Source organism: Bos indicus x Bos taurus, chromosome 2 (genome assembly GCF_003369695.1).
Source record: "Bos indicus x Bos taurus breed Angus x Brahman F1 hybrid chromosome 2, Bos_hybrid_MaternalHap_v2.0, whole genome shotgun sequence".
In the NCBI taxonomy this organism is placed as follows: domain Eukaryota; kingdom Metazoa; phylum Chordata; class Mammalia; order Artiodactyla; family Bovidae; genus Bos; species Bos indicus x Bos taurus.
Window position 1 is genome coordinate 129,416,735 of NC_040077.1, and position 12,081 is coordinate 129,428,815.

General features: G+C 40.2%; 1 protein-coding gene across 4 annotated transcripts in view; it reads right to left on the bottom strand.

The window, feature by feature from the left end:
* KDM1A (lysine demethylase 1A) overlaps positions 1-12,081 on the bottom strand; it is a 66,010-nt gene that overhangs the window by 7,784 nt on the left and 46,145 nt on the right. For 2 of the 4 annotated variants that reach the window (XM_027520869.1, XM_027520850.1), the window contains 6 exons: positions 9,449-9,460; positions 6,112-6,254; positions 5,644-5,734; positions 4,480-4,614; positions 3,716-3,789; positions 2,832-2,943 (listed from right to left, as the gene is read on the bottom strand). In XM_027520869.1, the coding sequence (XP_027376670.1) occupies positions 2,832-2,943; positions 3,716-3,789; positions 4,480-4,614; positions 5,644-5,734; positions 6,112-6,254; positions 9,449-9,460 (567 nt within the window). The remainder of the gene's footprint in view (positions 1-2,831; positions 2,944-3,715; positions 3,790-4,479; positions 4,615-5,643; positions 5,735-6,111; positions 6,255-9,448; positions 9,461-12,081) is intronic. The other 2 variants (XM_027520879.1, XM_027520859.1) reach the window with 1 other exon arrangement.

Here is a 12,081-nt window from a genome sequence, read left to right on the forward strand (position 1 = left end):
CCTGCCCCCAATCCCTCCCAGCATCAGAGTCTTTTCCAATGAGTCAACTCTTCATATGAGGTGGCCAAAGTACTGGAGTTTCAGCTTTAGCATCATTCCTTCCAAAGAAGTCCCAAGGCTGATCTCCTTCAGAATGGACTGGTTGGATCTCCTTAAGTCTGGCCAAAGTCTCAGATTTAGAGACTGGTTCATTAACATCTAAGAAATGCTGTGATTTGTCACAAGTTCAAGACTAAATCACACTGAAAACACCTAAAAATAACTTAACAAAAGATGTGTAAGACTGGTACACTGAGAACTATACCTAAATAAATGGAGAGACAGACCATGTTCAAACATTTCAAGACTCACTATTGTTGAGATGACAATCGTAGAAGGTAATTTTTATAGAAACTGATATGCTGGTTCTAAAATTTTATAGAGGTGTCAACTTAAAAAATGTACAAGCTGCAAGTTTTATCTGAGGCAAAATGAGGATTATAGTCAGGGAGGCAGCACTTCAGACAGCTCTGAGAAACCGCTTCAGAGAGGCAGGGAGGAAAGCCGGCACACACTGATTCTGGTAATTGGGGAGCACATGCAATCAAAGCACGTATTTTTTACAGAAGGTTACTGCTGGTCTCGTTACTGCGAGTCCCAAGAAGCAGACATCACCATGAAGCATTCAGTACTCTTCAGATACGAGAAGATGCGAGTGTACGTACTTGCTCAGTTGTGTCTGACTCTCTAGGACCCCACAGACTGTAGCCCGCCAAGATCCTCTGTCCTGCCAGGGATTTTCCTGGCAAGAATACTGGAGTGGGTTGCCGTTTCCTCCTCCAGGGGACCTTCCTGACCCAGGGATTGAACCCACATCTACTGTGTCACCTGCACTGGCAGGCAGACTCTTTAGCTCTGAGCCATCTGGGAATCCCAGAGATACAAGAGGTAGGCTAATCAGCTCTGGAAAATATTAACTATCTGAAGACCTGTTCTGCCAGCTTTTCCCAGAGCACAGAGTGCCTCATTTCTGCTGTCTGCCCTAAACTCCTTTCAGAGGGTGTTGAAAATTAGCTGCAGCAGCACAAGATTTAATCCTTGTAGAGGCAGATGGCAAGTGCTGATTTGTAGTTGAGAGATCTGAACTAGTCAAAAACACTTTCAAAAGAGAACAAAGGTGAAGTTCTACTTGATTTCAAATTGTCCTATAAAGCAACCATGATAAGGACAGTGTGACAGTGGCACGGAGAGAGACAGTTGTTGAATGGAAGAACTGATTTTCAACAAATGTGACAAATGAAGAAAAAAGATGGTGCTAGATTAATAAGATAACCATATAGAAAACTATGAACTACGCTCACCTCTCACTATATACAAAAATTAACTGAAAATGAGTCATAGACCTAACATAAGAGCTAAATTCATAAAACTTTAGGAAGAAAATAGAGAATCTTTGCAGTCCTGGTTTAGACAAATATTTTTCAGGATACAAAAAGGACAAAGCCTAAAAGAAAGAGTCGACAAATAGGACTTTATAAAATTAAAAATATTTCTCTTTGAAAGATATCACTTAGAAAAGGAAAATGCAAGCTGCAGACTGGAAGAAAGAATTTTCAAACCATAAATCTGACAAAAGAATTATATCCAGGATTTTAAGAACATAATGAACTCTTACAAGAGAACAAACAACTAGATTTTTTAAAAGTAGGCAAGAGATCTAACAGCCTTTTCACCAAATAACTGACATATGAATGGCCAATAAGCACATAAAACGGAGAAGGCAATGGCAATCCACTCCAGTACTCTTGCCTGGAAACTCCCATGGATGGAGGAGCCTGGTAGGCTGCAGTCCATGGGGTCGCTGAGGGTTGGACACGACTGAACGACTTCACTTTCACTTTTCACTTTCATGCATTGGAGAAGGAAATGGCAACCCACTCCAGTGTTCTTGCCTGGAGAATCCCAGGGACGGGGGAGCCTGGTGGGCTGCTGTCTATGGGGTCGAGCAGAGTCGGACATGACTGAAGCGACTTAGCAGCAGTAAGCACATGAAAAGATGCTTCACTTTATTGGTCATCACAGAAGTGCAAATTAAAACCACAATGAAAAATTACTAACCAACCTTAAAAACAGTTAAAAAATTTAAAGCTGACAGAGTATCAAGTGCTGGTGAGGGTGTGGAACAACAGAACTTATGTACACTACTGTTGAGAATGTAGTTTCGAAAACACTTTAAAAATCTACTTCCCACAGTAAAAATTTTACTTCTAGATATTTACCCAAGAGAAAGACATGAATGTTCATAGTAGCTTCAAGTATTTATAGCCAAAAACAAAACAACCTAAATGTCTAAATATGTACCAGTGAATGGATACATTGCGGCATATCCATTCAATGGATATGATATTACTAAACAACAAAAGGAGCCAACTACGGAAACATACAACAACGAATCTCCAAATGTAAAGTCACACACAAAAGGCTACGGACAGTGCAATTATGTGCTGCATGGTTCAATTTACATGTAATTCTAGGAAAAGCAAAACTGTAACGACAGAAAGCAAATTGGTGGTTGTGCAGGGCCAGGAGCTGAAGGGCTGGGGACTGAATGCAAAGGGGTGAGAGAGAACTTTTCAGGATGACAGACACGTTCTATATCTTAAAATGTGGTGGTGGTTCATAACCATTTAAGTTTGGCAAAATATCAAACTGCTCACTTAAAATAGGTTTTATTGTATATACATTATAACTAACTAAAGCTGTTTAAAAACACACATCAGATAAATTAACAGTCTCTCTTAGGAGCCTCTCAGAGACATGTGCAACAAAATACATGGCAAAGGAGTTTTTACCTGATCCCAGTGCTTGAGGGAGAGTGTGGAGAGAGGCGTGGCATTAGCAAACTCCAGATTTGCAAAATGCCAATCAAGTATCTGTCTGTCTCTTGATGAGAGATATACATCACTGCAAAATGACAACGAAGGAGCTCAAGGTTACTAAAGGGCATTACTACCATTCTCAATGGGCTGATGTTGATGATATCAGTGGGACTATGCCTTATGTGAAGAAATTCTAAGTCAAAAACAGGATCTCATCTGTCTTATTAAACCCTTTATTGCTAGTGCCTAGGAGCAGTGCCAAGCTTCCTACATAAAGCAAAGGCCTAACTGTAATTCGGATAAAAAAATTAGTCTGGAAAAAAGTCTTCTTTATACTATTTACCTTGTATTATAAAAGCTTACTTGTATCCTTTTTTTGTGTGTTTTGTATTTTGAATAAAGCATTTTTTAAAAAAGCAAGACGGGTGGCATCCCTGACTGGAGAAAAGAGCAATGTATGTGGATGCCGGATGCCACATGGAGCACTTGTCACCATGTAAGGGTGCACTGTCAGAAATTAAGTGTAACACTTTTCTGATCCTCAGAATTTTGAAATTTAAAGCAATACCACTTTCTACCTCACTCAAAGACAATTTGCATTCAAATATCAAATCTTATGGGAAAAAGCTATCGTTTTAAGAAAGATACCTTGATTTAAGCATCTAGGACACTCTTACATATTACCATATAAGAACAGAGTATTAAGGACCCTGTTCTGCATGCACAGACACCTTCCATTCATGAAATAGTCTACAATGCATTCACTGAGCATACATAGGAGGCCAGGGTCTTTGTAATCTTCCTTCTAAATTTAATGGAGAGAAGAGTAAAAGCTATCTGTTGGAGCATTTATTTACCTTGGGGGATTGGCTTCCAACTCTTGAAGTTTTTCTTCTAGTTTTCCTTGTGTCTCAGCTAATTCATCATATTCCTGATGGAATTAAGAGAACCAGGTTGGTCAGGATGAGTCAGAGATGCACCTAGTTATTTGCAACACAGAGGGTTAGGCCTGCACCACGCCCCTGTTCAGGTCAATTACAAGAGTGCCTTCGCCCAAGGCTGGGTCACGATGCACGTAACAGGGGGGTGTGGTGGGGGAAGAGGATGAAGAAGAAACACACTAGTATGCTACACAGGAAGGATAAAAAAGAATAGTGACTGTCACTTCTCATGCATTTACTGTGTCTCTAGTATGAATAAGCCCTTCAGATCCCTCTACAAGTAAGGTAGTACTTAAGACCATGTCACAGATGAGGTGACTAAGGCGTCGAAAGTCACATGGCTAGGAGATTCTAAGTTAAGAGATTTCAACCAGACGGTCTGACTCCAATAACTCTGAAGTCCACCTTCATTAACATTACTCTAAACTGTCATGGATAAACTATCACGGAGGGCTAACCTGAGATGCAGGTAAGCTAAAGGATGATATTGTGAAAACAAGGTAGGAATTCTGCAGAAAAAGCAGACAAAACTAACCCATTAAGTCCCCAGGGCTCCTGTGTACCAAACCCTCTTCTTACTATTCTAGGCACCTGTCACTGGCTAATGGCCAAAATTTCCCAGATCTATATGATCACTTAGGATTCCAAATAAAATCAGGAGGCATGTATGTACATCATACCTTACACAGGGCAGTTAGATCCCTGTGTTTGCTTTTCACTAAGAACTCAGCAGTGATATCTCTGGGTGGTTTGACTTCAGATGCTTCTTTGTATTGCTGATGGAGTTCCTTAATTTTCTCTTTTAAATTTACCATCTAAGAGAGAAAAACACAAATTTGCCATTACAGACAGTGACATAATTCATCACCAAAGCATGTACTTTGGCTCCTCCCCTAAACTGCTGTTATACCAAAACAGGGTTACACTGCAACATGTATGGAATTAAGTACCTCTTCCAAATGATGATATTTAAAACAGGAAAAAATCCTACATGGCTCAACACAGAGGCATCAAATCACTATCAAACAGGCAGGATTGACTCTGTCTTCCAAAACAAATGGAAGAACCAGGAGTATCCCATTAATAAAAATAATGTCCCCCAAATAAAAATTAATTCAAAATTTAACTACCAGGTAAAAGAAACTGTCACCAATAAAACAGTTTTGGGAAACAAATTATCATGATTTGTCTTTTAAAAACGTAAAAGGTCAAATCATCACATCAAGAACCTTAAGGAACCATTCCCAATGTCAGTTCTTCCAGGTTTCTGAGGGGAAGGTTAAAGCCTGAGACTAGGAGCGCCACACCAGCTCTCGCCGTTGGTTCTCTGCCACTCTTCTCGCGTCCTCCACACCACAGTTCGTGAAGGAGGTGTGCCAGAGACCTCTTCATTTGACAAGATAAAGACATGAAGCACAGTCGAAGAGGGAGGCCAAGAGCCCAGCCAAAAGATGCACCCAGATTTTGCAATTATAAAGCCCCCAAGTTTGCAGCTGGCAGGATGCGGAGAAACAGTTTCCCAGTCTGGAGCTGGGGCTCTGGAAGGTGAAATACACAAGGGCCCCCTTATTCGTACCACTGAGGAATATCCTCATATTGGCACCTCAAGTGAAATCCTTAGGCCAACGAATTATGATCCTGGCTACTGACATGTTGTCTTCATCAGTGGGAACTTGACCCCAGCACAGCTGATCTCCCTTTTCATCCTAGACTCCAGCAGAGGGCACTAGACCAGCTTTGCAACAGTCAAAGGCAATCTGTTACAGCAAAGATCTGTTTCTCCCAGCAACAATTATCAATAATGTCATACTGAAAGACTGACAGATAAAAATACAGAATTTTACCTTATTAAGAAGTTCCTTCAGTTCCTCCTGAGTTTTCACTATCTTCTTCCAATGTTCAATCTGTTCATCTTTGACATGCTTTTCTTGTAACCTGAAGAGACAATATATGTGCTTTGCTCACACAGCTACCCGTGCTGTGTAAGACAGGTGCCCATCCACAACATTTGATGGTATCAAGGCCCACTAAAATTTCTAAGACTTTGGAATAAGGAAGTTGGCTGGTGGCAAATTATTTTGTAGGTTATTTAAGTACAATCAATTCAATACCATAAAAGATATGAATTTTACAATTGAGAGAGCCTTAAGGATCATGTATGGACTTATTTTAAAAAGCTTTATTTTTAGATTTAACTATCATATGAAAATAAGTGAAAACTAGCTCAAATAAGACTTGATGGAAACTTAAAATACTACCCAGCAATCTATAAACAAAATCCACAATACAATAAGCAGTATCAAAGTACTTACTGAATGACAACTTCCAATGCCTGGCCAAGGGACACAGGCTTATTATTGAGGACGTTGAAGTCCAGTTGATGACTAAGGTAAGATGTAGCTTCTAGCAACCGGTTAAACTCTTGCTCTACCATTTCATCTTTCTCTTTAGGAACCTGAAAATTCGAAGTAGGGCAGAGTTGGTCCTTACAAGACTAAACATAGCCATCCATGAAAACACAAATGCTCTACAGTTTAAAAGGTCAAAATATGTATCTCAAAGGAGAGGCCTTTGAGGACAATGATTCAAACTATCTTTTCTATGAAGTGGTCAATTCCATTAAATGAGATATGAAATGTTTCAGCCCAGATATTCCCTATTCTCATGATTTGGCCCTCAGAGCTGGAACTCCACCTCTATGAACAGCCACAGGATTCACACTGGTGGTGAGTGAAGTCATGTGGAGCACAAGGTGCCCTGGAGCTGACATGCACTGAGATAAGCCGGGCTGACATGCAGACAACACACTGGAAAAGTTCTGGAGAACAAAGACTGTCAACACACCCAAGCACCTTGTAAATAAGGGCAGGATGAAAAAAATAAGAACAACATGGTATCTGCTTCCCCTCTAAGATAACAATTTCAGATAGGGGTAGTGAAGACAGAAGTGAAATTCATGGCTATTAATAAGAACACAATAGCATCTTAATTCTCAGAGTACTAGTGTTTTATGGCACCAATTAAGTTCAAGGTTGAATGTCCAAAGCTCTTAAGACTACGAGTAACTGAGGTACCAAGTCTGGCTCACTATTGTGGGGGAAGAGAACAGATTGCAAAGCAGATCATTAAGCTGCAAGAACATGCTCCTAAATCCCTGCTGTGCCCCTGCATAGTGATGCCATCAGTTAGCTGACACAAATCCCTCTGCTAATACTCAATTCAGCCCCAAAGTAAACTGTATCTGCAGTTCCACTGCTGAATTCATGGGGACAGTGAGAAGAATAAAGTATGTCTAAAGAAAGCATCTCTTGCCATAATAAGTTAGGCATGGGAAATGGGTTTCCAAATTTGGAATTTGACTTTACAATCAACCTAAAATTGGTAATAAGGAACAAAATACGAAAGTCCTAATAATTACTAAGGTGAGGAAGAACAGAGGTAATTATTGTGGATCAGACCATCACAGTAAAACTCTCACTTCTCATCTGAAACACCTTCACTTGTGCCCTTCACAATTAAACAGATGGTTTCAAAGCACTAGCCTCTGCCCTCTCAATGATGAGCCAACACAAGTAACTCTATCAGATGAGCCGTGGTGTGGCAAAAAGAATATGGTGAGAAGTAGAATCTGCACCAAAACAAAGGGGAAAGGATGGCAATTCTCCTTCCAAACTGTAAATATGAAAGACACTATAACTGACTCAATCAAAATAATATTTTAAAGCATCAAGTTCTAAAAGATTACACATGGAAAACATCAGGAAATCTTTATGAATTAGAGAATCCCCCTGAGCCTGAGAAATAGATACCTGGGAGAATCTTCTGGTTTATGTTGAGAAACAAGGCTGTGAATCAGGCTCTGGAGCTTGGTACCATTTATGTATCAGGGTGGTACCTGGGACTTGGTGGATCAAACACACCTGACCTACCCCTTCAATCCCACAGCCAGAGGGGGGCTCTTGGTGACATCCCTACTTGCTCTGTTTTCACAGCTACCAGAGCTGATGGAAGTGATCTTGTTAGGAATTTCATTTACTGTCCCATCAGTTACTTTTCCTCACCGACATGATACAGTGAAGGTCAGTTCAGTTCAGTTACTCAGTCGTGTCCGACTCTGTGACCCCATGAATTGCAGCACGCCAGGCCTCTCTGCCCATCACCAACTCCTGGAGTTCACCTAAACTCATGTCCATCGAGTCGGTGATGCCATCCAGCCATCTCATCCTCTGTCGTCCCCTTCTCCTCCTGCCCCCAATCCCTTCCAGCATCAGAGTCTTTTCCAATGAATCAATTCTTCACATGAGGTGGCCAAAGTATTGGAGTTTCAGCTTCAGCATCAGTCCTTGCAAAGAACACCCAGGACTGATCTCCTTTAGGATGGACTGGTTGGATCTCCTTGCAGTCCAAGGGACTCTCAAGTCTTCTCAGTTCAAAAGCATCAATTCTTTGGCGCTCAGCTTTCTTCACAGTCCAACTCTCACATCCATACATGACCACTGGAAAAATCACAGCCTTGACTAGATGGACCTTTGTTAGCAAAGTAATGTCTCTGCTTTTGAATATGCTGTCTAGGTTGGTCATAACTTTCCTTCTAAGGAGTAAGCATCTTTTAATTTCATGGCTGCAATCACCATCTGGAGTGATTTTGGAGCCCCAAAAAATAAAGTCTGCCACTGTTTCCCCACCTATTTCCCATGAAGTGATGGGACCAGATGCCATGATCTTAGTTTTCTGAATGTTGAGCTTTAAGCCAATTTTTTACTCTCCTCTTTCACTTTCATTAAGAGGCTTTTTAGTTCCTCTTCACTTTCTGGCATAAGGGTGTATACAGGTCATATACAGAGAAGCTTAAAACAAAGCTGAAATTTTGCTTGGTGTTAATTCCCTCAATGATGTTACAAAAGATGATTCTAAAAACTCTAAATCTGGTGCTCCTTTAAAAAGGAATCAATTACATTTTCAATATGAAACCTCCATATTTATGAAATCCTAACTGATCACAGATGCAATGTGAAGGACTGCTCTTCCTGGAGTACAAATGGTGATACTTCTATACATGGCTTCTAAAATGCCTAGCAAGAGGATGCTATAGCAGCAAGGGGGGCCAGATCACATATGCCACTACAATAGGGCAGAATGTGCCAATACATATGTGTGCAAATGGTACTGATTAAAGCTCTTCCAGTGCCAACTATGTGGCTTGCTTTAGACAAGCTTTAATCTTTACAGCTAGAGTGACAGTCACATAGGGAAGTTCATACTGAAAAAGTACACAGCACTTCAAGGCTCAGTAACTGGGTTCCAGGGTGTGTGGTAGAGAAATATTTAAAGGGACACTGTCAAGGTTAGAGGGACCAAATTTGACCTTTTTTCTTCCCTCTGTTTGCTGAGCAGCCCACTTGATTCATTACACTTTCCCCTTTAGCCCACCCATGCCACCACAAAAAACTTGACTTTTTACATGCGCTTTTAATGACAAAAACTCAAATGGCACCAGTCCAACATATAGGCGCAACTCTACAACAACAAACCAGTGTGAATGTATGATGGAGAGGATCTCTGGAAGCGAAAGATTTAAGTTTCAAGCTTTTAATGGGTTATTGTAAACAGTGAGGAAAATGACTTGAAAAATTATGAAAAAAAAAATACCTTGACAGTGTCCTTTTAACCAGTGCAGCAGAGAGAGAAATAAACTGTAAATAACAGCCCAACAGCCACGTCAAGTTTAGTTTTGTGAGACAGCTGTAAAATCAAGGCTTTAAACACATAGCATGACAGAAGCATTGTTAGCTCAGAAGCTGCAACCACCAGAGAAATAAGGAACAGACTGTACAGAGACTAAAACGGGAGTCAAGGCAGAGAAATGGGCAAAAGAAAGGCACTTTTGGTGGTGGTGGAGGGTAGGGAGGTCAAGGGAGATGGTGCCAGAAAGCAGAGAATAAAGTAAAATTCAATAAAAGAGAAAAAGAAAAACACTGAACAGTAACAAGAACAACAGAATCAAACAAACAAACAGCAAACCAAAAGCTCACTGCCACGTCTGACCGACACCAGAATGACACGACTGCAGCCCTAGCGCGTCTCTCTGACTCAGGGGTCCAGTCAGCAGTAAGGCCCCATCCGTCATCTGCTAGTTAAGCAGTTATTGGAATGTTGGCAGTGAGACCACGGATACCTTTGATACCTGGACTGTCTTCCCATTAATTTAAAAATTCCACTTTGAAATTAAATAAATTATTTGGAAAAGAGTAAATAAAATATTTGTCCATTAGGAAATTAATACTGACTGGGAGAAAACCAAAATGTTTGATGTATTTAAACCTTAAATCTGTTTCTAAAATTAAGCTAATTACCTATGTTCCAGTTGACTCAGACAATGAAAGAATTTTAGCAACTGACTACCTTAAGCAGTCCTTAAATACCGTTTCACGTCATTTCTTTCCTTTTGGTGAGAACCCTTGAACTCCGTTAGTTTCACAAATAATTATGAAAGGATGTTGAAATATTGGCAGTCTTTAAATACAAGTCTCAATAATTTTAGTTTAGTTTGAGCATTCTATTCTAGACTCTTAGTTGCATTCTGAGAAAGGAACTCAGCAAATGACTACCAGAGTTATTAGCAAAATGTCTGCTGGCAGCTGGATTTCTCTATTACACCACAGTGAGAACACAAAACAACAAACCATGTATTCTTTTGGGAAAGAATCACTGATACAGTTTTCTAGCAAAGAATCAAACAAAAATGCTATCACTTGAAACAGATTTTGTGATTCTTCAAAACCATTTATTTCTCTACAAAAGTCTCCAAATAAATGGTTCCAGATGAAAAATTTGGTGAGTCTCACTCCTGTAAATGGATTATAATCCTGACTGTTTTGGTCCTGTAGATTATACGGAGCATCCCTGAACATGGTCATGGGTTGGGGAGACCATGTGACTGGCCCATGCAGAATAAATTTTGGGAAAGCCAAGCAACTTTTTGGACAGGGTCCCAGATTCTGCAAGAAGTCATCGCAAAGAAAAGATAGCTCTTAGTTCTATCTCTGGTTGCATTCTATCATTACAAGCTTGGTAGGTCTTCAAAAACACTGCCGATCTGTCACACTTCCAGTCTGCATAAGTTCTCTAGCAGCAGAGCAAAAATGGGGTTAAGGTACACCTAGGTTCCAGGTACTGAAAAGTTCTGACATTTAGCAAGAGAAATTCTCAGGAAAAAGTAACACCCTGAAAAAAGTTGTAATGGCCAAATCCGGCCAACAGAGGTTACAGTCAGTCTCCACCTCTCCCATCTCCATGCACTTCTGTAACTACAAAACGAAACACTGGTTCCTTTGGTAAATCGTGGAAGAACAAATTTACATCTGAGGGGTTTCCAACTCAGATTCTGAAATAGCTAAGGGAAATGAAAGATAGTTGTTGACCCCAAGGGAGAATAAGGCAAGGGGTATATCTGTAATCTAAATATTGGGTAGGCCAAAAAGTTCATTCAGGTTTTTTTGTAACACCATACAAAAACCCAAATGAACTTTTTGGCCAACTCAATAAAATTCAATGTGATTCTATAAACGGAGACTGCTGCCTCCCTCCCGTTCTCTCTTAAGAATAGGGGATGTAAATAACTGACCTTCCTAGAGCAGGGACTAAGCCATATGGAGACGGAACACATGGCATGTCTAAGGAGTACACTCTAGCAATTCCTAGCACATACGTGCTCAGTAAATTCTTGTTAAATGAATAAATTAATATAGTTTGGAAAAGTAAAGTCAGTATTGTAACTATATTTGAGGGAAAAATAACTATTTTGCAACTTCAAAAACATTAAAGAAGGGCATGAGATTTTTACATAAAAAGCGGAGACTGGCAGTCATGATTTTCAAGGGTAGAGAAAGACTGCCTTAAAGATACCAAAGATGTTTCCAAAAAGGATGAAAACTGAAAAGGCCAAGACACCTGTGTCAAAACTATAATAACCTAGACACCACTCTATATGAACACAACTGGATACCTGGTAAGTTACGATAGGTACTGAGTGTACCCAATCAGTGGTATTTATAAGAAGCCTGGTATGCATTACCCTTCAAGAGTTACCTTTCTTCCTCTGAGCCATTCCCAAGTAGAAAATCAGGATCTGTTTCTCCAAGTAGTTACTGAGCCTTTGGATCTCACTTGATAATAACAACACACACATACCCCTCTCTCTCACACTCATGACTCAAAAAGAGCTGAAAACAAAACAAGAATCTAAAGCCCCTGAGTTACTAGCTGGTGTATAGGAGATGCAG